The sequence below is a fragment of the Eschrichtius robustus genome, chromosome 3 (genome assembly GCF_028021215.1).
Source record: "Eschrichtius robustus isolate mEscRob2 chromosome 3, mEscRob2.pri, whole genome shotgun sequence".
Taxonomy (NCBI): Eukaryota; Metazoa; Chordata; class Mammalia; order Artiodactyla; family Eschrichtiidae; genus Eschrichtius; species Eschrichtius robustus.
The window spans coordinates 9,459,839-9,487,437 of NC_090826.1; the positions used below are offsets into that span (position 1 = coordinate 9,459,839).

Here is a 27,599-nt window from a genome sequence, read left to right on the forward strand (position 1 = left end):
CCTCCCAAGGACAAAAAGGCAGATTAAGTGGGTCCCTTTTTGCGGGGCGGTGATGCGCTTTCTGCACTTGCAGCAGCCCGGAGGGTCTCCGCAGGCGTGTGGATGCCTCTGAACACGTTCCTGCCAGGCCTCGCCCGCTCCAGGCTCAGACCCTCACGCCCAAGGCTTTGGACAAGGGCGAATGAAATCTGAATAGCTGAGATTTACTGAGGGCTTATCAAGGGGCTGTTCAAAGGGCACTGCAGGTAACAATGTCATTAACCCGTGCAAGGCCCAACGCATAGATACCACTATAAACCCCACTTTCCAGAGAGGAAACCGAGGCTTACGTTTATTGATACCATCAAGGCTTGGCGCGGGGTCCGGGGTATAGAAATTGTTGCCTCGCCCCCGTCTCCCCTCCTCTTTCCGGTCGGAGTGAAGCCCCCGGAGAAGGGAGGGAGGAGGACGGCGGCGGAAGGACCCGGGAGCCGCAGGGACGGGCCCGCAGGGAGCTGCCCGGACTCGGAGAGGCCGCGGGTTCGGGCGAGTCTGCAGGAAACCCTTCCCCCCGGCAGCGCGGCGCGACACCGCCCCCGGGGCGGGCCCAGTGCGTGGCAGCGGGATCGCCGGCCCCGTCGGGAAGTTTCCACCCTGCGAGCGAGCGCCGCTGGACACGCCGGACGTTCCCAGACCCGGACCATGCGGCTCCAGCTGCTCCTGGCCCCGCTGGGCTGGCTGCTCCTGGTCGAAACGAAGGGTGATGCCAAGCCGGAGGGTGAGGGCTCCGGGCCGGGGGCGGGAGGGGGGGATCCGGGGCCGGAGGTGGGGCGGGGGGGGATGGGGGCAGGTGGGCTGGTCTGGGGGCTGCCTCCGTTAGGACCGGCCTGTAGGGGAGGCCTGGGCTTCCGAGGGGTTCTGGGTTCAGGCCAGTTGTCCACTGAATCAGTGGTGACTTGGACAAGGCACTTCCCCTCTTAGGGTTGCGTTTCCCACTTTCGGGCAGCTGGAGGGGAGGAACGGCCCAAGTCCCGTTCAGTACCCAGAGGGTCAAATAATAATAGCACTCATAATAATAAGGACCATAACTACCTTTGTGGAGCACTGGCTATGAGTCAGACGTCAATTAAGCAGGATCCTAACCTTGGGAAGCACATCCTTCTATCATTTCCATTTTTCAGCTGGGCAAACTGAGGCTCCAGAGTTGATTCAGTTGCCCAAGGTCACACCGCTTGTGGGCTTTGAAATCAGGATTCACACCTAGGCCTCATAACTATGGAGTGAGGGGCACCTGGGTGGGGTGGGGGACAGAAGGCGTGGCTCACATCACAGAACCGTTTGTACTTTCACCCGTGTCCTCAGTGGTCTGCTCTGCCCCTCCCAGGTGGGTCTTACTCTCTCCGGGTTGCACATGAGGAAACTGAGGCCCAGACAGGTGTAGTGACTGCCCAGGGGGATCCAGCTTTGGAGTGGTGGGTCTCAGATCTGCTGGACTCCGGGTCTAGTGCTTTTTCTACAACCCCAAGGCAGATTGGATTTCGAAGTGTGTCCCACTATCCTGAGCGGGTGCTACTCTCCTCCCCAGCCCTCCCTGGACCACCTGCAGTCAGCATCTGAGAGCCCCAGGAGGACACAGACCGCTGGCAGTCCCAGCGAAGCAGAGCCAGACTGACCACACCCTCCATCATCCCCCGTTCCCCTTGGCCCACTCTTCTAGAGAAACTGGGAACCAGAGTGGGGCAGGATGGTAGTTTAGCAGACCCTTGGGCCAGGAAAAGGGATGGGAACCACCATTTCTTGAGTACTTCCTTTGTGCCAGGTTCTGCCCAAGGCCATGCGTCTCCCGTGGTAAAGCAGTGGTGCTTAATCTCCATGAGGCTTGGTGTTCTAGCCTGCAAAACTGGCGTGATGATACCTCCGTCCTAGAGCTCTTGACAAGGATTCCGTGGGATGAGGCCTGTTGGTGAGAGTTCAGCTCAATCAATGCCCAGCCCATAAACGCATTTTCTTTCTTGGCCCAGCGCTGCCAGCTTTCCCGGAGTATCCCAGCAGGGCAGTAAGACAGGTCAAAAAATCCAGTGAGGGAGGTGCTAAGCACAGGGCTGGGCTGGTGGTGTGTGCAAAGGTCCTGTGGCCTGGGTCCAGTTGCTGGCCTTTTTTCCCCCTGGGCCTCTCTTCCCTCTGCTTCTGCTGATGTAGGCTCCCTCCACCCCAGACCATGCCAGGAGAGAAACTCCAGCTGCCCAGGGAGGTGATGAAGCCCAGGGAGGTGAGTTGGAGGGACCAAACTGATGACAAGGCTTCAGGTGCCCTGACCCCTAGCAGGCGATGGGAGGGGACAGAGTAGACACAAGGCAGGCCCCACAGAGGGTACAGGATTCAGGGTGTTGCTGAGATAATCCAGGTAAAGTACCTAGTAGATAGTAAGTGGGTCCCCAGGCATGTGGCGAAAGTCAGGCCGCTCTCAAGTTTGAGGCCCTGTGCTTCCCTTGCTCCATTCAAACCCTTTTGATACATAAGGAATCATTGGCCTCATTTTGCAGATAGGAAGCCTGAGACCCTAAACGGTTAAACACCTGGTCTCAGGTTGCCACAGCTGATTGGAAGTGGCATCACTGAGTGGGACTCAGACCCTCTGCTCATTCCTGCTGACCCCTACCTGCAGATGGGGGGGCAGGTGTTGCCAGCAGATGCTGCCTGGGGAAGTCTGCCCAACTGTCCCAGACCCAGGTGGTTGGGACCCCTCAGCCTGCTGGCCAAGGAGGCAGCATAGGATGGTAGTTTTTCCTACAGGCCTTGCCCAAGCTGCCCACTGGCGTCAGTGCCCTGCCCTGGGGGGCCCCCAGACTGATGTGGGGGACAGAAAAAGGCCTTCAACAAAGCAGCATCCAAACAAGCAAATTTGCACAGAGCTGAGGGGGCGGGAGAGTCCAGGTGCAACATGGTCCGTCCTTCTTTTTGTAGTTGCTTCTAGCTGAGGCCCCCTCTCTCCCTGGGCCCATGCCTTTCCCTGCAGGCCTTCATCTGGCCCCGATGGCCGCTGAGATCTGAGACTCCAGGGATGCCGGCTGGGCTTGGGTGGGAGCTTCAGGTCGTGCTGTTCCGCCGCAGGAAATGGAGAAGCAGGCAGACCCAGCTGGTTGTGTGTGTGTCAGGGCGGGGGAGTGTGAGGAGACCTGAGGTGGCAGAAATGAGTGGGAGGCCAGACCTGGGGAAGAGGTAGAGTTGGCTCCAGCCCTGGGAATCCCCATCTCCTGGCTTCCGTTCCAGCCCCAGATGGGTGTGGGGGATGGGAGAGGAGCTTCATTCATTCCCACCTCCCCAGAGAGCAGACTGGGTGTGTCATGACCGTGCCTTGGGAGCCAAGGCCACACACTGACCATCCACCCCCTTGCCTGGACCGACACTGCTTGGGGAGAGGAGGTGGCATCTGAAGGAGCACAGCCGAACAGGGCCTGAGTCCTCAGCCTTCTCTTAGGATCCCAGAGAGATGTCTGCACTCCCCGCAAGGCCCCCGTGCCCCACCCCCCCGACTCCCCATCATTCTCACTCTCAGGAACGCAGCTCCTCTCCATCCCTGTCCTCCAGGGCAGCACTTTAGTTCCCCGACCAGGGATTGAACCCGGGCCCTTGTCAGTAAAAGCGCAGAGTCCTAACCACTCCTGGACCACCAAGGAATTCCCTGGTACTATTGTTATTACTCCCATTTTACAGATAAGAAAACAGAGGCACAGAGAGGCTAAGTTACTCTCCCAGCAATCTGTGGCAGTTTGCCACTCCACTCTGCTCTCTGGTTTGTCTCTGCTGACCCTGGATCATGGGTCATCCATCTGGGGAAACCACTGCTGGACTTTGAGCAGCAGGTCAGGGGGACCAAGAGCCCTGTATGTCGGGCCTCACGTGGGCCCTGGCCTCAGCCCAAGGCGGCTGGCTGGACCAGACAGAAAGCAGGTGGGCGGGGCCCTGGGCCACGTTGTCACCCTGTAGGCTGCCCAGAGCTCTGGCTGTGCAGTGAGTTGGGAAGAGACCTCACCCAGTGACTGGAGCGGGTGCCCACACTGGGGAGGTCTGAGAGAAGGTGGCTGGAAATGCTGGATTCAGTCTACAGCTGGGATTCCCAGCATTCCGGGATGTTGGACGGGGAAACAGAGCGGTGAAGGGCATGGGCATTTGGAATTCCAGCTCATTTCCTTCTCACTTCGAGGTCCTGTGACCTCGAGGTTATATAGCCTCTCTGTGCCTCAGTTTCCTCACCTGTAGAAGGGGGGGTAGAAATATCACCTACCGCACAGGGTGTTGATGGTTAAATTTGATAATGAATGTAACACGCTTCACGAGGTGCATGGCATCTAGAAAAGGCTCAACAGTGCTAGCGGTTACTAATCATCTCCACAGGGCTCCTGAAGGCCAGACACTGCACCTGAGGCCCAAGTCACACTCAGTCCGAGTCCTGGGGAGGGGGAGGGACACCAAGGAAATAGAGACGTGGGCCTGGCCTGGCAAAGGGAGGAGCAAGTTTGTACTGGTACTTCACCTGCTGTGCACACGGAGACGGGCCAAGGACTGACTGGGTAAGGGGATGAGATTGAGGAGGGCTTCCTGGAGGAAGTGGCCTGGGGCCTTTTCAGGGGAAGGAGCAAGTTTTGCAGGCAGGACAAAGGAATGCTGTGCCGGCTGGGTTCAGCGACGCAGTTTCATGGGGGTGTTGAGGGGTGATGCCAGGGTCCCTTACGGGAGGGACCTGCCTTGCGTTCTCTTGCTGTGAACCACCTCCCAGGCCCCTGCATTGGAGCCCAGAGTCAGAGGACCAAGGGATGTTGGACCAGCGGTTTCTAAATGTGGCTGACATCAGAAATCACCAGGGAAATGTAGGACAAATCCAGACTCCTGGGTCCATCTCAGATCTCTGGTCCTGGGGCCCAAGAATGTGGATTTCACAACCTCCCTTGTGATGCTGATATGCAGGCAGGTTTGGGGCCCTCTGCGCTGGGGGATTTTGTGGGGTCCTTGGCTAGGAGAGTGGGCGTTGTGTTGCCCAAGGAACCCAGGATTTGTTAAGGCGCCATTGCAAGCACCTGGCAGGAAAACTGAGCGAAGACAGGCTGGGCAGGAGGGAGGGGGCATGTGGGGAGGGTCCAGCATGGCCTGAGCTGGTCGGTCTCATTAGACAGATGGAGACGGACGCCTGGCCACGTCCCAGGCCTGAGCGGTGCGTGCAGAGGTTAAGAGAGGGGATTCTGGGTCCAGGTATCTGTGTCCAAATCATGGTGCTGCCACTTCATGGCTCCCTTGGGCAGGTTACCGTGTCTGAGTCTTGGGTTCCTCACTTCCCCTCCCCCACTTCCTGACTTCAGGAGCCCTGGTCCAATGGAGAATCCAGAATCTCACATAGATACACACGCTGGCTTTTTCCATCCATGAAATGTGACACTCTTCCTGTCCCCAGCAGCCCCTGTTGTCGACAAGAGGGCCTCAGAGCTGGGGCTCTGGCTCTCCTTGCCTGAGGGCAGACTTAACCATCCTGGCAGGAGTTGGGGGGAGCCCTTCCCCAAGTGTGAGCAGCACCCCTCTTTCCTGGACCCCAGGGACAGATGGTGAGGCCTCCCCTCTCCACATCTGCCTAGTGAATCCACCCGCTTCTGCCCCAGGTCTCTGGACCCACCCACAGCGGATTCTTGCCAATCCTGGCTGGGCCACCTGGCACCAACCCCTTGCTCTGGGACCAGCAGCCTGCCCCTCGGCTCAGCCAGCTCTGTCAGGCTGGACTCCTTTGTTCTTTTACCCCAGGCTCCTCCTGACTTCCTGGGGAGGTCGAGGTGGGAGGGCCTTACCTGCCTGTGCTGGCCTGGCCACTTGGTGAGTCTGTTCACCCAGAAAAGTGTTAAGACCTGGACCCCAGGGAAGTAAGGCTCACCCAGTGAAACAATGATGGGCGCTGCAAAGTGGGGTCCTGCCCTCTGCCCAGAGAGAGGTCAGGATAAATCCAAGAAGGCTTCGTAGAGGTGGTGGCAGGGAAGAAGTGTCACTGACCCTGGGACCTGGAGGAAGGTTAGAGAAAGAGCAGAGAGAGGGAGCCCTGGCAGGAGGGAGGAGCCCTGGCAGGAGGGAGGAGCCCAGCCAGGAGGAGGGCCCACTCAATGGAGGGAATGAGTGTGTCACCAGGCCAATCAATGGAGGCCTTGAATGCCAGAGCAAGGCGTTTGCCTCTCAGTAATAAGCACCAATAATAGCTTAGTGTGTGCCAGCATCCCAACAAGGATTTTACAGGCCTGATCTCATTTAATTAGTCCAGCAGCCCTGGGAAGTAGGTACTACTACTATCCCTATTTTACAAGGGGGAAACCAGCTCAGAAGGGTCAAGGACTTGCCCAAGGTCACATAGTTGGTGAGGAGCAGAGCTAGGAGCCTAACCAGGCCAGCTACAGGGAATTTTTTTTTTTTCCTCTCCTGTGCAGCGCGGCTTGTGGGATCTCAGGTCCCCGACCAGGGATTGAACCAGGGCCTCAGCAGTGAAAGCCCGAAATCCTAACCACTAGGCCACCAGGGGACTCCCAGAGCCTTCACTTCTCATAGAACACAGCCTCAAAGTATGGTCTGGGAGGGGCTTCTTCAGGGCTCCCAGAGATGGCATCTGGGAGTGTTTCCAGCAGGTTCTGTTGCAGAGGCGAAGCCACACTACAGAGCCCAGAGAGGTCCCTCGTTAAAAAGGTAGCATAGCTGCTCTGGCCAAAGGCCAGGATTTCAAGTCAGTTTCCACTGCAGGCCAGCTCTTGTTGGTTCTCACAGTGTTGGGAGAATCCAAGGCCAAGTGAGGCTCAGCAAGAAAGTCTGTTGGGATTGATTAGCAATGTCTGCCCTGAGTGCGGGCATGGAGAGCTGTGATTGTTGCCAGGCTAATGTCTGATATTGGCCAGAGAGGTCCTCCTGTTGTTCAGCATTCAGAGCGAATCCCTTCCTCTGCTCCTAAATCCAGAGAGACCCAGTCTCACAATGCGAGGTGCAGACACCTCTGCTCTGGGTACTTCCTGCCACATTGGTCAGTTACCAGATGAACGGAGCCCTGAAGGAGAATTGGGAGACCCAGGTTATGTCCCAGCTCTGTCATTAACCAGCTGAGTGATCTTAGGTGTGTCTCTTCCTACCTGGGCCCTGGGCCCTTGTCTATAATGGGTTGACATGAAGATACATCCTGTGGGATTTGACACATCCCGCTGGGCACGGTCATCCACTCCTGCTGTCACCTCTCTTCATCCTTCATTCCCTTCTCTGTCCCTAGACAACCTTTTGGTCCTCACGGTGGCCACAAAGGAGACCGAGGGGTTCCGACGCTTCAAGCGCTCAGCCCAGTTCTTCAACTACAAGATCCAGGTAAAGGGCTCCCCAGGTGGGGCAGAGATAGCCGAGGGGTGGTGGGAGAGTCCAGGAGCTGGATGTCTGCCTTTCCCAAACTGACTTGGGCCCAAAGGAAAATCTTCTGGAAAAGTAAGATGGGAAGAACATAAGCAAAGTCTAGGAGGTGCTGGAGATAGAGGGTGTGTGGAAGGTGAGACTCGAGAGGTATGTGGGAGTGCTCATGTTAGTGCATAAGACTCACCGGGGGACCTGTGGCTAGTTTAGAGAGTAGGGCCTGGGGATCAGCATTTCCACAAGGCCTCCCAGGTGATTTGGGGATGCCCTTGTCTGGATATCTTACCTGTATAAACACTGCTGTAAAGAAACACAAGCTAATGCCACGTCCATCAGTGGCATGGATTTCATGTCCTGTGCTTGCAGTCTGTGAGGCTGAGCCCTGCAGGGAGAGATTTCTCCATTTCACTGAGTGTGCTGAGTGCCTCCTTGTGTCAGGTACCGTGGTTGGCACTGGGGACAGAATGATGGACGAGACAGACCAGGGCCCTGCCTACACAGCTTGCAGTCTAGTGGCTTTAAGCCAGAAAGAAAGTGTATTAGTTTGTGGCTTCCCTGGTGGCGCAGTGGTTAAGAATTCGCCTGCCAATGGACGGGACAGGGGTTCGAGCCCTAGTCCAGGAAGATCCCACATGTCGCGGAGCAACTAAGCCCGTGCGCCACAAGTACTGGAGCCTGCGCACCTAGAGCCCATGCTTCGCAACAAGAGAAGCCACTGCAATGAGAAGCCCGCATACCGCAATGAAGAGTAGCCCCCGCTCGCCACAACTAGAGAAAGCCCGTGCGCAGGAACAAAGACCCAACGCAGCCAAAAATAAATAAATAAATAAAATTTTAAAAATTCATTATAAGAAAGTGTATTAGTTTACGTAAATGGGGCTTGAGGCAGAGGGTTGCTTCAGGCATAGCTGGATCTAGGAGTTCAAGCAGCATGGTAAGGGCCTTGTCTTTCCATCTCTAGGCCCTGTTTGTTTTCATTTGCAGACATGCTTTCTCTACATGGTGGCAGGATGACCACCAGCCATAGACCCACATGCCCCAGCTTCACAACCTCAGCAGAACAAGACAACCTTTCCTTACCTTTAACAGAACAGTCCCAGGGAAGACTCTGATAGGCCCTACTTGGGTTACATGCTCAAACTCGTGGCTCTGGGAGAGATGGGAGACTCTGATTGGCCAGCCATGGTCACATGACCACACCAGGAGCCTGGTCAGCCACACATATGTCTTAGAATGGTTTCCCACGGAGGGGGAGGAGGAGGTGCTGGACACAGACAGAAGCAAAGATGTGCACTGCCCAGGTGGGGTTGGAAATTGAGCTGGCCAGATTTTTCTTTACCAAAAGCTCATGTTAAGGGGCCTTTCTCTGCAGGCGCTGGGGCTGGGGGAGGACTGGCACGGGGAGAAGGAGATGTCGGCAGGTGGAGGGCTGAAGGTTCGACTACTGAAGAAAGCCCTGGAGAAGCACGCAGACAAGGAAGACCTGGTCATTCTCTTCACAGACAGGTAGGCAGCTGAGAGGTAGAAGAATATTCTAGAATGAGGCCCTGCCAGGACATCAGGGATGAGGGGGGGTTACTCTAGCCAAGGTTGCCTGCAGTTTTAAGGGGTCTATGAACCCCAGAAAAGACCCATGTCCACTCTTGGTGAAAAGATGGGTGGGGGGACCTGCCCAGGTATGGTGAGCTATGCTTTGAGTGTGAGATGGGCACAGATTATGGGGACCACGTCTCTGCCCAGGAAGGGGGTGGAAACGTGGTGGGCAGGGGCAAAGGCAACAGGGCAGATCCATTTCCCAGATGTGCCCTGGGGCTGGCGTGGGAGGAGGGGGAGAGCCTTGATTCCTGGTCTCCTCCTGCCTGTACCCTCCTGAGCCCCTGCCTCCCTCTCCCCCACCCCTTCTCCTCCCTGTTCACCTTTGCCCTGCCCTGTCTTCTCCCCGGCTCTGGCCACAGCTACGACGTGCTGTTTGCCTCGGGGCCCCGAGAGCTCCTGAAGAAGTTCCGGCAGGCCAGGAGCCAGGTGGTCTTCTCTGCCGAGGAGCTCATCTACCCAGACCGCAGGCTGGAGGCCAAGTACCCGGTGGTATCTGACGGCAAGAGGTTCCTGGGCTCTGGAGGTGAGGAGCCCGGGTGCGGAGTGTGTGGCAGGCTGGGCAGGCTCCAGAGGGGCCCATCTGCTGCCTGGGTGAGGATCCCCCCTGGCTTGACATCCCATGCGGATGGCTTACAGGTCCTGAATGCAGAATGTCCTCAGTAGAACTCCTGATTTTTTAACTCTTAAATCAGCTTCTCTGCAGTCTTCCTTGTCTCATTCAATAGCCCCCCATCTGCACAGGGCAAAACAAGGAGTCACCCCTGATTCCTCCCTTGCCTTCCCGCACCGTAGTCCATCAGCAGGTCACATCACTCCGAATTCAAAAGATCTCTGGAATCTGCCCTCTCATGTCCACGCCCCTTGCCGCTGCCTCATGGGGCCCCTGGCATAGGCAGTAGTCTCCTAACTGCTCTGCCAGCCTCCACCCTCGCCCCTTGCAGTCCATTCTCCACCCAGCAGCCAGATGCGAGTCTACACACATCACTCAGTGACTTCCTACTGCACGGAGAATAAAATCCGTATTTTATTCTGGATTCCTCTGTCCAGCCACGGAAGGGGGATCCGCCCCCAGGGACCACGTTTCCCCATCGGCCAGGAGAGTTAGCACAGTCCAGATGGCCTGGCCCTGGCCCAGGGGTAGAGGTGTCCCCTGGGGCAGGGCCCTCCCTGGCTGCCCACCTTCTCCTTTTTCTCTTCCCTTCTCACCAGTCTGCACTGTAGCCTGGGGGCTGTGTGGGCCTTACCCTCTAAGCCCTCCTGTACTGTGTGACCTTGGCTCAGCCTCTGCCCTTCTCTGGGTCAAGTTTCTCAGATAACTGTAGAAAAGGGGCTCCAAGCCTAGGCCCCACCAGCCCTGCTCTCCTGGGCTTCTGGTCTAATTCATTTATTCACCACCTGTGTGGTGCCCAGGACCTGAGCGGGTGCAGCTTAATGGACAGCACTGATTTTTCTCTCTGGGCTCAGTGGGAACTTGTCATCAAGTGGCATTAACTGGCAGGCTGTTTCCAACCTGTAGACATCACCTCTTCTCAATCCAGGAGGGCTTCTGAGAGGAGGCAGGGCTTATGGGTAAGGAAGTGGGAGGTGGATGAGAGGGGAGCCTGGGAAGAGGCCCCTGGCTTAGAGGCCGGAAGCTAAGTGTCTGTCTCTGTGTGTCCCCCACCCCCAGGCTTCATCGGTTATGCCCCCAACCTCAGCAAACTGGTGGCCGAGTGGGAGGGTCAAGACAGTGACAGTGACCAGCTCTTTTACACCAAGATCTTCTTGGACCCGGAGAAGAGGGTAAGAGGCAGTGGGTGGGACTGTGGGATCTTGACGCTGGATTCCCCCAGACCAGGCTGCACTGGGAGTGGCACCTGCCCCCGAGGCCTGACCCACTGGGTTGGGTATTGACACTCCATTTATCTATTCTTCGATTCACTCATTTATTCAACAGGTATTTATTGAGTGCCTGTGGTGTGTGAGACACTGTCAGGTGTAGGGCAGGGATATGGCAATGAACAAGACAGCTGGGGTCTCTGCCCTCGTGGACCTTCAAGCTGGGGACACAAGGAATTTACAGCCTCGTGTCAGGTGGTGAGGATGGTCATGAAAGGAACTGACAGGCTGAGCTGCCCCTGCTCAACCCTACCTGGAGGGTTTCTAGGGGGCTGATGTGATCTTGGCTGGACCTGGGCCCCAGAAGCTAGGCCTCTCAGCCTGTCTCAAGGCAGGGATCGTTGGGGAATTCCCTGGTGGTCCAGTGGTTAAGACTCTGCGCTTTCATTGCCGAGGGTGCGGGTTCAATCCCTGGTTGGGGAACTAAGATCCCTCAAACCACGTGGCAAGGCCAAAAAAAAAAAAAGCAGAGATCATTGAGGGGAATGGAGGCAGTAGAACTGGGCCAGTGTAGCCCCAAAGCCAGCCAGTGTCCTCTGGGCAGGCAGGAAATTTAGGGAGCCCTTGAGGGGGGTCAATATTCCTGGATTCTTCCCTGCTTACCCCCCCCAACCCCTGTTTATTCTGTGCTGCGTGACGTAGGGTAACTCACTTTCCCTCTCTGAGCCTCGATTTTTGTTATCCATGAAATAATGAAATGAAGCAATTGGACTTGTGCAGTGGAAACTATGAACTTGATCTTTAGTTAGCTCAGTCCTTCCTCCTCCTTCCCCTTTGCCTCCAGTGACAATGCTAGCAGAAGCTCATGGTCGAAAACAAAACAGTGGAGCTGTTCTCTGTGGGATGAGGGCTGAGCCTAGAGTGTCACTTGGCCTGGCCTAGGGCTCCATGAGACACAGTCAGATCTCGAAGAGGCAGCATTATGCAGTGAACGTGGACCTCAGGGCCAGGCTGCCAGGCTCAGATGCCAGCTTAGCCAGTTACTAAGTGTGTGACCTTGAGCAAGTTATCCAACCTCTCTGTGCCTTGTTTGTTTGGTTTTTTTTAAAATTTTATTTATTTATTTACTTATTTGGCTGCGTTGGGTCTTCGCTGCTGCACACGGGCTTTCTCTAGTTGCGGCGAGCGGGGGCTACTCTTCATTGCGGTGCACAGGCTTCTCATTGCCGTGGCTTCTCTTATTGTGGAGCACGGGCTCTAGGCACGCGGGCTCCAGTAGTTGTGGCTCTTGGGCTCTAGAGCGCAGGCTCAGTCGTTGTGGCGCACGGGCTTAGTTGCTCCACGGCATGTGGGATCTTCCCGGAGCAGGGCTCAAACCCGTGTCCCCTGCATTGGCAGGCGGATTCTTAACCACTGTGCCACTAGGGAAGTCCGTGTGCCTTGTTTTTAAATCTATAAGGGTGTTGTGTGGATTAAGTTAATGTACATATAATACTTAGGATGTGATTGGCACATAGTAAAGTGCTAAACAAGCATTTGTTATTACTGTGGTTGTTGTTGGAGTTGAACCAGCTGTTTCCTTAGATTCCTTCCAGTTCTGAGGGTCCCTGGTTCTCTGTGAATAGAGCCACTAGACTAGTAGATCCCAGGGGCTTGGCCACTGGCTGGCCTTCCCAGGGCTCCCAGCTGCCCTGATGTGACAGGGCACATCAGTGGGTGTGGGGAAAGGAAGTGGCAGAAGTGGGAGGACAGACTCCCCACACTGGGTGATGGAGCCTTGTCCTCTGCCAGGGCCTGTCCCTGCTGCAGCCTGGTGCCCTCTTTCCTGCAGGAGGGGATCAATATCACCCTGGACCACCGTTGCCGTATCTTCCAGAATCTGGATGGAGCCTTGGGTGAGCAGCCCCGACGGGGAGGGGGATCCTGAGAGGAGTGGTAAGGAGATGAGGGTTCCAGGCAGGACCTGAGCCTAGGAGGTTCCTCTTGGGTTGTTGTGCTGGGATGTCACCCACCTCATCCCCAGGTCCCCAGAGACCACCTGGATGTCCTCTGGGGGCAGAGCTGTGTCTCTCTCGGGGTGGAGAAAGGAGGGCTAGGAGGTCATTCCAGAGAGCCTGCCGGACACCAAGGCTCAGCCTGGGAGGAGCAGGGTGATGCACTCAGCGGGTACCTGATCCCTGCCCTGCATACCTGGTCTTTAGAGGTGAGCCTGCTTCACCTCCTTCCCCTGCCCTCCCACCTCCCACGTGAAGACTTCCTGGGCTGGGGGCGGGGAGTTGATGGATGACTTCGGAAGCAGAGAGGCCACTTGGCCCTTGAAACCACAAATGCTCTTGGCCTGGTCCTGTCGGTGGCTGGTGATGACATTGCTTTGGCACTATCTTGCTGGGTGCCCTCAGGCAAGACACACACACGTACCCCTCGGGCCTCAGTTTTCCCATGCTTAGAAAAGAGAATTTGGACCAGATCATTGATTGGTGATTTAATGGGATAAATGGACCCCTTTGAGAATCTAAGGAGAGCTCCAGCTCCCCTCCCAGGGAGGTGCAGAAGCATTGCGCGCTTTGGCCTGTGGGTTCTGGGAGTTTGTGAACCTAGGTTAAGAAGCTGGGTCCAGACCACCTCTTAGGTGGATCAGGAGCTTGCACAGAGGGGCTCCCATCACGTGATCACCCGCCACAAAAGGCCTCCCAGCCCGGCATCTTCTCAGGCCTCTGGAAAAAGGGCCTTTTCTAACTAACTGTCAGGCAAGGCAGCGTCCTACCCGCTGTCTTACGTGCAGACTGACCAGGTCAGAGCTTGGGTATTGGGACCCTACTGCAGGGGCTTTCTCCACCGGGACAGGATCTGTCCCTGCCCGACCCAGGCCTCCCTGCTGGTTGAACTGCACCTGGAGCTGGGATGTTTCAGGTCTTTGCTTGCTCCCATCCTCTGCTTCCGGCTCTAATAAGTAATCACAACAAACATTAGGGGTTGCCATGGATTCCATGCTTACCACGTGCCAGGCGTGGTGCTAAGTACTCGCAGGACACGGAATCCTCCCACTCTAACCCCCATTTTACAGATGAGGAAACTGAGGCTCAGAGAGGTGAAGTGACTAGCCCAGGGCCTCACTGGGGGAGACTTCGGATTCTAGCCCATCCTGTCAGCCCTGGAGCTTGGCCTGTGGGCCTGATGCTGGACAGGTCTCTGCTTTCTGCCCCCCAGATGAGGTGGTGCTCAAGTTTGAAATGGGCCAAGTGAGAGCAAGGAACCTGGCTTACGACACCCTCCCAGTCCTGATTCATGGCAATGGGCCTACCAAGGTAGGGAGGGGCCCCAGCTCCCAGGGGAGAGTGGGATGGGGGTCCAGAATCCCAACTGTGCTCCCACTGTGACGCCACCGCTTCTCCTTGGGGTCAGGGCCACCCACCTGGGACCCACTCATTGCCTCTGACCTCACATCTGAGTGCAGTGTGGTGCCTTCTCTCCTTACTGTGGTGGTTGGTGGTGCCCTGTCCATCTCTGCTGGACCACAAAGGAGGCTCCTGTCCCTATCCAGACCCAGACTGGGCTGCCCTGAGTCATCTGTACTCTGCCACTCCCGGGCAGGCTTGTTTCTACATTCAACAAACACCGATTGAATGTTTTTACCAGGGCATGAGGCCTCGCCAGCCCTGAACAGGACAGACTGTTCCCTGTGCTCCCAGAGCTACAGAAGGGGCGGGGGAGCAGGCCAGACCCAACTGGCCCCTGGGGAACAGGCCCCTGGATCACAGCACATTTCTTGGAGTGTGGTCCTTGACCACCCTCGTCAGAATCATGTGGACGGAGGGGAAGGAGAGGGTGTTAAAATGCAGATTTCCTGATGCCACCCAAGAGCTGCTCATTTGGAATGTCTGCAGGGGTGGGGCTCAGGAATCTGCATTTTACAAGCTCCCAGGAGATCCAAAGATGAAGAAGCACCAGAGTGCTGAGTCCTCCCTCCGCCCTCCCTCAGAGCAGCTTTGGTGATCTCCAGGGGGACGGACATGCTCTCCAAGTCCCACCCCAAATAAAGCCACATTCCTGTCCCCTTAGGGGAGGCTGGGGTGCAGGCCCACAAGGGGCCCAGGGAGATGTGACTTGTTGGTTGGGGGGGGCGGGGGGGCGCTGAGCCTGTTTCCTCTCAGACCCCCCGTCTCCCCACAGCTGCAGCTGAACTACCTGGGCAACTACATCCCACGCTTCTGGACCTTTGAGACGGGATGTGCTGTGTGTGATGAGAGCCTGCGCAGCCTCAAGGGCATCGGGGTGAGGCTGCTGGACCCCGGGGTTCCGTCCCTCGGGGAGGGGAGGATGGTGGATTCTGGAGACTCTGTTGTCTTTGGTGGGAGGTAGAGGGGTCACCTCCCTGTCTGGGGTTCCATCCTCCTCCTCCTCACCCACACACCTCCTCCTGGAAACCTTCTCAGACTACATGCTCCAGCTTCCCCCAGATGCCTGCGTTCCGGTTTCTTCTGCCTGGTCCTTCAGGTGCTCCTGCAGCCTTCTCCCCATCCCACGAAACTTACTCCTCATTTAAGGCCCACTTCAGACCCCATGCCAGCCAAGCTCTCCCGACGGCGTGCCATCAACCCGTCCTCGCTCCAAGTCTGGCTCATGCTGCTCTCGTCCCCGGCAGGGACAGCCTCCTGCTGCTTCCCTGCCGGTCCCGGCCTCTGCCACCTGCACATCCTGCTTGGAGTGCCGCGGCCCAGGCCCCTTTCCTGCTAAGTCCGCAAGCGTCTGCCTGTGGCTCCAGATCCCTCAGGCCATCCTCGGGGCTCAGCGATGGCGCAGTGGCTGAACATCGCCGGATTCTTGTTCCTCCCTCTCCCCATGCAGGATGAAGCTCTGCCCACGGTGCTGGTTGGCGTGTTCATCGAACAGCCCACGCCGTTCCTGTCCCTGTTCTTCCAGCGGCTCCTGCGCCTCCACTACCCCCGGAAACGGCTGCGGCTTTTCATTCACAGCCATGTGAGTAGCAGGCACTTGGTGGGGTCGCCGTGTGGCTTGGGTCAAGGGCTCAGCCTCACGAGACGCCCTGAGACCTCTGAGGAAGTGACTGAACCAGGGTTGTCTGGGCCAAACGGAAGTGGGCAGTGGGCTGTATCCCCAGTCGCTGGGTTGACTCTGGAGTCAGACTGGCCGGGTTTGAACCCCAACATCACTGCTTATATTAGCTGTGTGACCTTGGGCATGTTATTCAACCTCTCTGGGCTTCAGTTTTCTCATCTCTTAGGTCTATTAGATAGGGATAATGTTAGTGCAGGCCACGGAGAATTGCTGCAAGGGTTAAACAAGTTGCACAGTAGGTGCTCTCAGCTGATGTCATTGTCATTGTTTCCCTTCCTGCTCCAGGCTGTCTTTCCTGATTTGATCTGGTGATAGTCAAATTGGTTTTCATTCTTTGTGTACCTTCTGAGGAATCGGGGAGGGCCTGGAGGCCTGCTACTTTGTGGCTAGCAGGACTAGCTCCCTCCCTTGCCTGCCTCTCCTTCCCAGCCAGTTAAAGTCCCACCTCTCAGCTTTTGCTGAGAGAAGCCAAATACGCTCTCCAAATTCTACCTGCTGTTAAGGCTCCTTGTCTTCCCTAGAGTCTTCTCAGCTGTCCCGTCTAGGGTCACCCCTTTCCGAGACCTCTCGGCCCTGACTGTCTGCACCCCACCCCCAGGGACCTGTGGTCCCCCACTCAGCTCAGCTCTGCGTGGGTCACAGACATTCATTCAACTGTGCCACCTGGAAACAGGAGGAGGGTGTAGGCCCTGCCCTTGGGAGGCTCCCAGCTTCCCTGGAGACATCAAACCTCACACGCATGAACTGTGACTTTGTATAGAAAAAGAGAACTGTTCCAGGCAGTCTTTGAGGACCTACTTTGTGCTCTGACTTCTTGATGCCTTGCAGTGACCCCGTGAGGGAGGCATGATCGCCCTCCCATTTTACAAAGGAGGAAACTGAAGCTGAGACGGGTGAAGTGACTTGTCCAAGTTCATGCAGCTAATCAGAGCAGAGCTGGACTTCTCTCTGAACCCTGGGTTTGTTTTTAAACACCCTGCTCTTTCCGCTTCCCGGTGCAGGGGCTCCAGGTATAAACTGTTTTTCAAAGTGCACTTTGAAGATCGCCTGGAGCGTTTTAGAGCAAAGCAGACCCCTGGGCCACACCCTGGACCAGCAGAATCAAAGACTATGGCTGTGCGGCTTGTGGGGTGAGGGGCACTGTCCTGGTGACAGAGGCTCTTAAGAGGCCTGTGGGCCTGGCCTGGTCAGAGGAGGATGGTCAAAGGATGGACCAGGAAGGGCACTCCGGGCAGAAGGTCTGGCGTGGGCAGAGTTCTGGGGCTAGGAAAGCAGATGGCCAGGGATGTTCCAGGCATGACAGAGAGCAGCCTGCAGTAGCAGAAGGTGCTGTGGTCCCTGGGGTGAAGCCTCATCCTCACCCTCCATCCCCTCACCCCCAGGAGAAGCAACATAAGACTCAGGTGGAGCAGTTCCTGGCAGAGCATGGCAGCGAGTACCAGTCTGTGAAACTGCTGGGCCCCGAGGTGCGGGTGGCGAACGCGGACGCCAGGAACATGGGCGTGTGAGTTGGGGGTTGCGGCAGAGGGGCTGCAGTATCAGGAGCACCAGGCGGGGAGACAGGGTCAGAAGGCTGTGTGGTCTCCAGCAAGTCCTGCCCCTCTCTGGGCCTCAGTGTTCCCATCTCTCAAATGGGGAAATAGTTGAGCCAACCTCGGTGCTCCTGGGAGGGGCTGAGCACTGTCATTTGGATTCAGGAAGCAAATGAGAGAAAGGGGAAGGACTGGAGGGCCAGAGTAGATAAATGCTGACAATTAGAGAAACAATCTCTGATTTTTTTTCCCTTTATCATTAAAACAAACAAGTAATTTGTGTTGACTATAAAAGAATTAGAAAATCCAGATCCGAGACTGGCAAATTTTTTATAAAGGACTAGCTAGTAAATCTGTGTAAATTGGCTTTGTGGGCTCTGCCATGACCACTCAGCCCGGCTATTGGAGCACGATTGAGCGTGGCAGTGCTCCAATAACATTTTATTTATCAACACTGAAATTAGAATTTCATAGGATTTTCACGTGACTTCTTTTGATTTTTGTTTTCCCCAACCATTTAAAAATGTAAAACTGTTCTTACAGACTTGTGGGATGGGATGGGGAGGAATGGATTGGGAGTTTGGGATTAGCAGATGCAAGCTATTATCTATAAGATGGATAAACAACAAGGTCCTACTGTATAGCACAGGGAACTATATTCAATATCCTGCGATAAACCATAATGGAAAAGAATATGAAAAAGAATGTGTGTGTGTATATATATATATGTATAACTGAATCACTTTGCTGTATAGCAAAAATTAACACAACATTGTAAATCAACTATACTTCAATAAAATAAGTTTTTAAAAAACAACAAACCGTTCTTAGCTCATGAGCTAACCAGTCAGTGGGCTATATTTGGACTGTGGCCCGTAGTTTGCTGAGCCCAGCACCAGATAAACAAAAAGAACATAGTTTTTTTTTTTTTAATTTAACTATTGTTGACTTACAATATTGTGTTAATTTCAGGTGTACAGCTTCAGATTCTTTTCCATTATAGGTTATTATAAGATAGAGAATATCATTCTCTGTGCTGGACAGTAAATCCTTGTTGTTTATTTTATATGTAGTGGTTTGTATCTGTTAATCCCATACTCCTAATCTATCTCTCCCCCTCCCTTTCCCCTTTGGTAACCATAAGTTTGTTTTCTATGTCTGTGAGTCTATTTCTGTTTTGTAAATAAGTTGGTTTGTATTATTTTTTTAGAATCCACGCATAAGTGATATCTTATCACATTTGTCTTTCTCTGTCTGACTTACTTTACTTAGCATGAGATTTTTAAGATTTTGGGTACAAGTTGCCAAACTATCCTCCAGAAAGGCAGAACCGGTTTACCCATAGCCCCGGGCAGTGTAGGCACCTGTCTGTGGGCCTGCTCTCGCCAGTAGCAAGGTTTTCAGGGCACTAGACACCACTTGCCAGGCGCTGGGCCTTGCTTGTCTTGACAGCTCCGTAGCCCAGGGGTTGGGTCTCGGAGTTGCGAGGGACCTGGAGGTGGCTGGTCCCAGCCTGCAGCAGGGCCGGCCTGAGCTCCCTAAAGACCCTTGGCTGGTACCTGGTGATCGCAGATATGGGCAATGGTTGGGGACTGCAGCCTCGGGGTAGCTCTGGGATCCTGGGTGGGGAGGCTGGCGCCAGAACCCTGTCCCCGCTGACCCTGTGTCCCCCTCCCTGCAGGGACTTGTGCCGGCAGGACCGTGGCTGCACCTACTACTTCAGCATGGATGCCGATGTGGCCCTGACCGAGCCCAAAACCCTGCAGCTGCTAATCGAGCAGAACAAGTGAGGCTTGGGTGGGCTGTGCCTGCTGGAAAAGCAGGCCCTCGGAGCCAGGGCTCACGATGCCCCTGGGCCTGGGCCTGGGGTGGGAGCCCCTCCCCTGCCTTTCTCCTCCTCCCCCGCCTTGGCCTCACCTATGACTCCCGGGCTTTTCCCAGCCTGGCTACCTTGGTCTAGGATGTTCCCCACCTCCCGGCTACAAGACCCCAGCCTCACCCCCCGACTCCCATCCCCGCAACCCCCAACCCCAGCCTTTCCTGGCTGCCCTGTGGGAGGGAGCTGGCACCAGATGGGCCAGACCCGGCTCCAGGCCCTACCCTAGGGAGGTGCTTGCAGGGTGAAGGCACTCTCCCCCCCCCTTCCCCATACCTGGGTCTGCCCCAACCTCCCCGTGGCAGAGGGACTCCCTCTGAGGTGCTTCCTTCCCCAGGAATGTCATCGCCCCGTTGATGACCCGCCACGGGAGGCTGTGGTCGAACTTCTGGGGGACACTGAGTGCAGATGGCTACTACGCCCGCTCCGAGGACTACGTGGACATTGTGCAGGGGCGGCGTGTGTGAGTACCTGCAGCGTGGGGGGCACCCTCATCTGCTTTCCTCTTAGCCTCACAGCACTGCCCTCCCCAGTATTCCTGTCCTGCTGCTCTCAAATTCCTGTTTAACTGAAGAAAGGAAGACTGCAGTCAGACACACAGAAGGACTTCCTGATAGTTATCCTGGGCCCATGTGCCCAGGGTAGGGGAATCAAATCACCACCATCGTGCCCTCCCAGCCTGTGACTTCCCCTTTCCTCCTCCCCCTGACCCCCAGACTATGACCCCTCGCCATCGCCTGTGGCCCCCTCCATCTTCCTTTCTTTCCCTTAGCGGCGTCTGGAACGTGCCCTACATCTCAAACATCTACCTGATCAAGGGCAGTGCCCTGCGGGCTGAGCTGCAGGAGATGGACCTATTCCACCACAGCAAGCTGGACCCGGACATGGCCTTCTGTGCCAATATCCGGCAGCAGGTTAGCCTGGGCTGGGCAGTCAGAAGAGGCCCTGTTGACCGGGATAATGGACCACCTTGTCACCATAGGTCCTGCAGCTTCTGAGATCCCAGCAGGGCTGCTTCAAGGCTGCCAGGCCCTGGTGGGGACACTTGGGGCCCCGGGCATGAGGGCTGGTCCTCGGGATCTGCAGGATCATTTTTTTCACACCACCTGTTTTCACACCACCTCTTTTATTTACGTTTTCGACAGAGCCTAAAGAAAACTTTCTACCTAAAACTTTCCACCTTTACTCCAAGTAATGTGCCCAAGATGCCCTTACCCTATCCCCGTGCCCCATGCAATATTATTTTGTGGTTATTTTTAAAACTGTGATGGCAGGGTAATGTTTCCCCTGTGCCCACAACTAACTCCAGGATCAGAACACCATCCTTTTCTTTTGCACATTCATTCTTTCATTCCTGTTCAGTCCTCCAGGAAGTCTTCCTTGATTGCATCCCCAGTGTCAGGCCTCATCCAGGCACTGGGGAGATGGGGTGAACTCAAATTTGGTGGGCAGAGGAGGCTGCAGTCATGCCCCCCACCCCGCCCCTGGGGACGTGCAGGGGAGGGGGAGGGTGTCTTCCATCCAGCCCGTTCTCCCCAGGATGTGTTCCTGTTCCTGACCAACCGGCACGCCTTCGGCCACCTGCTGTCCCTGGACAGCTACCAAACCACCCACCTCCATAACGACCTCTGGGAGGTGTTCAGCAACCCCGAGGTGAGGCCCTTCGTGGGTGGGCAGGGGTGGGAGCGGAGGGGACCCCAGTGATCCTGTGGCCTGAGGAGCCTCCCTCTCACAGCCCGACCTTGGCTGGGACCCCAAGCCACCCCCACCCCCGCCGCCTCCCTCTGCCCCAGGGGGCTTGTTGGGCAGGATTTCAGTGGGGAGAGGAGAATATCTCCAGAGGCAGCGCTGTCTGGTGGAGGAGGGACCAGGAGTCAGAGGCCGAGGTTTGTGGTCCATCAGCTGTGACTTAGTTGAGCCTCTCCACCTTTGGGGCCTCAGTTATCTTAGCTCTAAAATGGGTGTACTATCCCAGCCTGCCTCACCTCTGAGGGTGTTGTGATGATCAGAGGAGGAGAAAGTTGTGACAGCATCCCTAGACGTTGCAAGCTTGTGGCTGATGTGGGCACATGTACATACCTGCAGGCAGACCTGTACACACATGCACACACGTGTACACGCACATGCAGACACCCCCTCCTGCAGGCACACTTGTGTGCCCATCAGCTAACATGACCCAGTGGCATAGGCACATACTGGCTCCCCCCCCCCGCGCCCCGCAGGGGGCTTGCGGGGCAGAACTCCATCTTGGAGCAGCGCATGCAGTGGAACAAGGGGTGAGCCCCAGCTGGCCCAGGCAGGCCTGAGAACCCCACCTCTCCCACTCCCCACAGGACTGGAAGGAGAAGTACATCCACGAGAACTACACCAAGGCCCTGGCGGGGAAGATGGTGGAGATGGTAAGGACTGGAGGCCCTTTGGGAACAAAGCTGCTGGATTCATATCCGGCACCTGCTGCGGGGGGAAACAAACAGCAGAGGAACAAAGCCAGCCGACCTGGGCGGGGAGAAGGCACCTTTCTATGCTGTGGCACTGCTTGGGGTGAGGGAGTGGACAGTGGGATGGGCCCCCTCCTCTTGCTGGCACTTTCCAGCTGGAGTCTGCAGGGGCCTGGGGGTGCCTGACGCTTCTTCCCTGGCCTGAACAAGAAAGGAGAAAATATCCCCAAATGTGGTCTCAACTGTGGACCACGGGCCTAGGGTGAGAAACAAATGCTTCTCTGCTTCTCCCGGAGCCTACGGGCCTCTGCTCCCTGGGGGCACTGGGGATACGCATGTCCCTTTCCTGGACCTGGCCCTGGCTGCTCTTGGCTGAGAAGGGCCAGCTCTGAGCTCTGCTTCCTTCTCCCTTCAGCAGCTCCCTGAGCCCTTGCTCCCTGGGGACACTCATGGGGACATGGAGGGCTCACAGATTGGAGTGTGTGGGACCGGGCATAGATCACATGAGGGGCCTTGCCTGCGGTGGGTTCTGCAGAGGGCCACGGGGGCAGGGGGAGAATGCGGTGAGGCCACTCTGGACCCTGTGACTGAGTCCCCGCCCTCCTCAGCCTTGCCCAGACGTCTACTGGTTCCCCATCTTCACGGAGACGGCCTGTGATGAGCTGGTGGAGGAGATGGAGCACTACGGCCGGTGGTCTCTGGGAGATAACAGGGTAACAAGATAACAAGGGGTCCCAGACGCCTGGACTGCCACTGGGGGAGGCTGCCCCTCCCCCATGCCTGCCCGCTGGGCTCTTTTCCTGGCAAGCCAGCCAACCTCTCTGGGACTCTTGGAGATGGGGGCACTGGCAGGGGTGCCTGCGGGCACTTAGGAGTAGAGGGATTGAGAAATGGGATGGGGCGTTGGTCCTCAAGCTGCCATTGCCGCTGGGTGACTTTGAGCTGCCTTAAGCTTAAATTGCAAGTTTTCCAGTTCCTGGTTTCTGATTAGAATGATTTAGCTTCCTTCCCCAGATCAGGCGTGGATGGAGATGGGGGAGGAATGAGCAAGTGTGGGACGTAGAAGAATTAGGAAGCGACAGCAGTGCCAAGTTCACCAAACAGCAGAAGCAAGGGGCGTGGTTTATGTGACAGGCTGTGCATTCCCTGAAGGAGGAATTCATACGTCTTGGAAAGTTCAGGAACCATTTTTAAAGGCACATGAGCCCCTGGGCCTATATGCCTCAGAGACCAGCTAACCTTTGGGCTGGCAGCTTGACTAAGCAGTGGTTCTGGTTACTGCCTAATCTACATGCTTGGTGGCAGAGCTCATCTGCAGAACCCAGTAACTCGAATAGCCCATGTATGGGGTCTGGTGAACCCTCGTGCTCCACTGACCGGGCCAGCCCTGGGATGCTAGGGCCCCAGCTAACCTGTGGCCTTCTGCATTGGTTTTCTGTGCTGTGTAACAAATCACCACAAAGTTTATCAGCTTAAAACAACACCCATTTATTATCTCCCAGTTTCTGTGGGTCGGGAGTCCGGCTCAGGGCCTCACAAGGCTGCAGTCATGGTATCAGCCGGGATTGGGGTCTCATCTGAGGCTTGGGGTCCTTTTCCAAGCTCATGTGGCAGAACTCATTTCTTTGCAGCTATAGAATTTCATGCAGCTTGCTCCTTCCAGGCCAGCAGGACACAGAGTCTCCCTCTTCAAGATCCTCCTTGAAGGGCCCACCCAGGATGAGTTCCTTTTTTGATTAACCCAAAGTCAATAGACTGGTTACATTAATTACATCTGCTAAACCCCATCACTTTTGTCCTGTAACCTAACCTTATCCCATTGGGTTCACAGGTCAAAGGGAGGGGATTAGACAGAGCCTGTACACCAGGGGGCTGGAATTCCAGCGGGGTGGCGGGGGGCCCATCTTAGAGTTCTGCTTACCACACTCTCCTTGGTCACTTCCAGGACAACCGCATCCAGGGTGGCTACGAAAACGTGCCGACCATAGACATCCACATGAACCAGATCAACTTTGAGCGGGAGTGGCACAAGTTCCTGGTGGAGTACATCGCCCCCATGACGGAGAAACTCTACCCGGGCTACTACACCAGGGTGGGCGTGCCTGGGGTGCAGCCAGGATGAGGGCTTGGGGTGGAGTGGCTGGGGCCTGTGGGGGGGAGGGTGTTCCTGGCTTGGGGGAGAAGTGACAGAATATTTGGTCTCCAGGAGTGAAGTCTCCTCCCATCAGGTGTGAGGCGGGGCCCCGGGAGGCGTCTAGGGTAATGGAAGGCCACTGGGCCTCTAGCCTCTGACTCACCCCTTTGCATCTTTCTCTGTGTATTTAAATCCTGCCTCAGTGACTCCTATGCTAGCCCACCAAACAAGCCCCCAGTTAGCTGGCCAGCGTGCCCATTCCTTTAGCTCCTGCCTCGTGTGTCTTTTGACTGTCTCTTTGGCTTTTGCACTCCTTCTCTCAGTCACCTCCTCTTTAAATGGTTTTCTCCAAATACCTGCTTTGAGTGTGCCTGGGCCTTACCCTCAAGGAATCACCAGCCAGAACGGGTCGTGAGGATTAAGTTCATTTCCTCCCTTCTTTTTCTCCCCTCCTCTCCTCTCCATCCTCTCTTTCTCCCTCTCTTCCCTCCTTTCCTCCATGTCCTCCCCTTCTTTCCCTTTCCTTCTTTTCCTTCCCTTCCTCCCCACATGTTAACTGAGAACCTTTTTTGTGCCATGCACTGGAGAACACAGCATAAACAGACCTGCCCTCCCGGCCAACGTTCCAGCGACTGGATGAGGGGTCCCTTCTGTGCACCCCTGCCTTTCCCGGCCTTCGGGGGCCTCTCTCTAACTCCAGTTCTCTCGTCCCGCTTCCTCGACGCAGGCCCAGTTCGACCTGGCCTTTGTTGTCCGCTACAAGCCTGACGAGCAACCCTCGCTGATGCCACACCATGACGCCTCCACCTTCACCATTAACATTGCCCTGAACCGGGTTGGGGTGGATTACGAGGTGAGCGGCGGCCACCTCGGGCCGGGGGCAGGCCGGGGGGAGGGCTGGCTGGGGAGCACTCACAAGGTGGTCGGGCAGAGGGGCCCAGGGTATGCCGGTGCCAGAGAACCCGAGAGAAAGGCTTCCAGGTCCATGGGGACGGCTTCTTGGAAGGGGTGGGTTCAGAGCACAATTTGGTGGGAGGGAGAAGGCTTTAGACATAATAGAGCAGCGGCACAGGAGGACCGGGACCAGAGCGCTTGGACCTGGGTCCTGCCTCTCCCCTCACCAGCTCTCTGTAACATATAACCAGGCACGTTTCTTAGCATCTCAGTTTCCTCATGTCTTAGATGGGAAAACCTAGAGAGGCCCCCGTAGAATCGTGAGAATTAAATGAGTTCATCCAGGTAATTGCTTACATGGACCCATAATGAGTACTCAAGGAATGATAGCTATTAGTAATCAAAAGCTTAGGGTTTTCATCATTCTTGAAAGTAAGATGCAGCTTTGGGAATGACAGGACAGAGTTAGTGCAGGTGCGGGGCACAAGCTAGAGGCCAGAGGGGAGGGCTGGGGAAACCAGGAAGACATGAGGGTTTGGAAGGAGCAGTTGAAGGCCTCAGGGCCCCAGGGAAGGCATCTAGGTGTGATCAGCTAGGGAGCCAGCCATTCATTCATTCATTTACTCCTTAAGCTACTATTTTCTAAGAGCTTTTTGGGACTCAGTCCTGAGCAGGCACTGTGAAGGACACCCATAAAAACACCTATCGTTTTTTTTGAGAGTTTACAATGTATCAAGGTTCTCATAGGGGGTGATGTTGCCCCTCTCCCTGGGGGGGACATTGGTAATACCTGAAGTTGTCACAACTATGGGGGTGCTACTGGCATCTAGTGGGTAGAGGCCAGGAATGCCCAGGGCACCCCCCGTAAGAAAGAATTATCTGGTCCATGGTGGTGATAGCTGTACAGCAGTGTGAATGTACTTAATACCACTGTACACTTAAAAATGATTATGATGGGAAAGTTTATGTTATGTGTATTTATCCCAATTAAAAAAAAAAGGGGGGGGGAATTATCTGGCCCCAAATGTCCGTAGTGCTGAGGTTGAGAAACTGAGCCCTAAGCTCTTACTTGTATCATCTCATTTAATTCTTACCACCCTGTACAGTTTAATGCCCATTTTCCAGAAGGGGAAACTGAGGTTCAGGTTGGTCACAGAGTTAGTTGGCACTGCCCAGTGCTGCCTACCTGCAAGGCCAGTGCTCTTGGTCCCTTGGTCTTTGCTGAGTGTCTTCCTTAGGCAGCTCATGGCCGTCGCTCTGCAAGGCATCCCCAGGCAGGCTGTGCTGAGAGCCCCTTGGCTGTGATGGCTCAGATGGGAGAATGGGGGTAGTAGGGGAAGGGCCCAGCGTCCCATTGGGGAACTGGTGCTTCCTGTTGGGGAACTGACACCTCCTGTTTCCCAGGGCGGGGGCTGTCGGTTCCTGCGCTACAACTGCTCCGTCCGAGCCCCACGGAAGGGCTGGACTCTCATGCACCCCGGGCGACTCACGCACTACCACGAGGGGCTCCCCACCACCAAAGGCACCCGCTACATCGCAGTCTCCTTCGTCGATCCCTAATTGGCCCGGCCCGGCCACCACAGACCTTTTCCTCTTTGTCAACAACCACTGCCCAGCAGCCTCTGGGACCTCGGGGTCCCAGGGAACCAGATCCAGCCTCCAGGCTCTTGACCTCTCATTGCTCTTGGAGCCGCCATCAGAGAGACTGGGCCACAGGCTAGAGGCAGAGCACACCTCCTTGGCTGGGACTTTCCTGGTGCTCCGGACACAGCCCCGGGGGAAACTGTTCACTTTCACTGCTTTGTAGCAACTCGTCCTTTCCCATTCCTCTTCCTGAAAAACCTCTTCCGGCAACACTTGAGCAGAAGAGGGGCTGACCCAGCTGCCCAGAGAGACTCTCGGGGTGAGAAGCCATGCCCCAGAGCTTCTCCCCAGCAGAGCTGCAGCCCCGGGGAATTCTGCTCCAAGCTTCAGGGTTGACACCGAGACCTGGATCAGACTCAAGTCCCCACCCTGACCGTGGGACTGCTGAAGCCCCATCCTCCCTGGCTCCTATCATGAGAGCAAAACTCTGTCCCTTGGAGACGGTGACTCAGAAAACCTCCTGGGAGACAGGAAATGCACGGATGCCACAGCCCCATCCTCTACTTGACCCTTGCTGGGGGCGCAGAGCAGGGAGTGCTGTGTCCACACACTGCACTGTGTCACCCTGTCTTGAATGCCTCCAGAGAGAGGGACAGACAGTCAGAAACAGGAGAGTTTCTACTAAAGGTCATTCAAACCACTGAGTGGGAGATGCTGGGGTGGGCAGGTGTATACACGTCAGGGTGGGTGTCTGCAGGGAGAAGCTTTAACAGCTCATGACTGGCAAGGAAGGCCGGCCGTGGGTGACTTGGCAGATTGGGTCAGGCAGATTGGGTGACTTGTGTTTCCCACACCCAGTCACATGTGATCTCCATGTCATTTGTATATTCCATAAACCCTCCGTATAAGCCAGGCACTGCTACCTGGGGCATACTGTGTCATCTCTTAAGATCTGAATCTGGTGTCACCCTACTCTGAAGCATTCGCTGACCACCCTTCTTGCAAACATGAATGTCAGGGAACAGTGAACTTCTGCCCCACCATACCCTGGGCAGATCTGTAGCACCAATAACACTTCAGGGTATTTATTAATAATAAGCAGTAACCTCTATCCGTCCCTGCTCTGGGCTGGGCATCGTGCATGTCAGGCCGGCTCAGCACGCAGTCCTCTGGGATAGGGGCTAGCATCACCTTTTTATAGATGAGGAAATGTAGGCTTGGAGAGGCCAAGTGATTGGCCTAAAGTCACACAAGTGGTAAGGACA

At 55.8% G+C, this 27,599-nt stretch overlaps 1 protein-coding gene across 1 annotated transcript; it reads left to right on the plus strand.

The window, feature by feature from the left end:
- The first annotated feature begins 605 nt into the window (after positions 1 to 605).
- PLOD1 (procollagen-lysine,2-oxoglutarate 5-dioxygenase 1) lies at positions 606 to 27,256 on the plus strand. Its single transcript, XM_068538904.1, has 19 exons — positions 606 to 757; positions 7,256 to 7,347; positions 8,759 to 8,892; positions 9,342 to 9,505; positions 10,652 to 10,764; positions 12,632 to 12,695; positions 14,008 to 14,105; positions 14,971 to 15,072; positions 15,646 to 15,777; positions 17,259 to 17,380; positions 19,090 to 19,194; positions 19,622 to 19,747; positions 20,057 to 20,198; positions 20,824 to 20,937; positions 21,618 to 21,683; positions 22,331 to 22,435; positions 23,668 to 23,814; positions 24,584 to 24,709; positions 26,155 to 27,256. The coding sequence occupies exons 1-19, from the start codon at positions 682 to 684 to the stop codon at positions 26,308 to 26,310; spliced, it is 2,184 nt and encodes a 727-aa protein (XP_068395005.1). The 5' UTR covers positions 606 to 681; the 3' UTR covers positions 26,311 to 27,256.
- Positions 27,257 to 27,599: the final 343 nt, after the last annotated feature.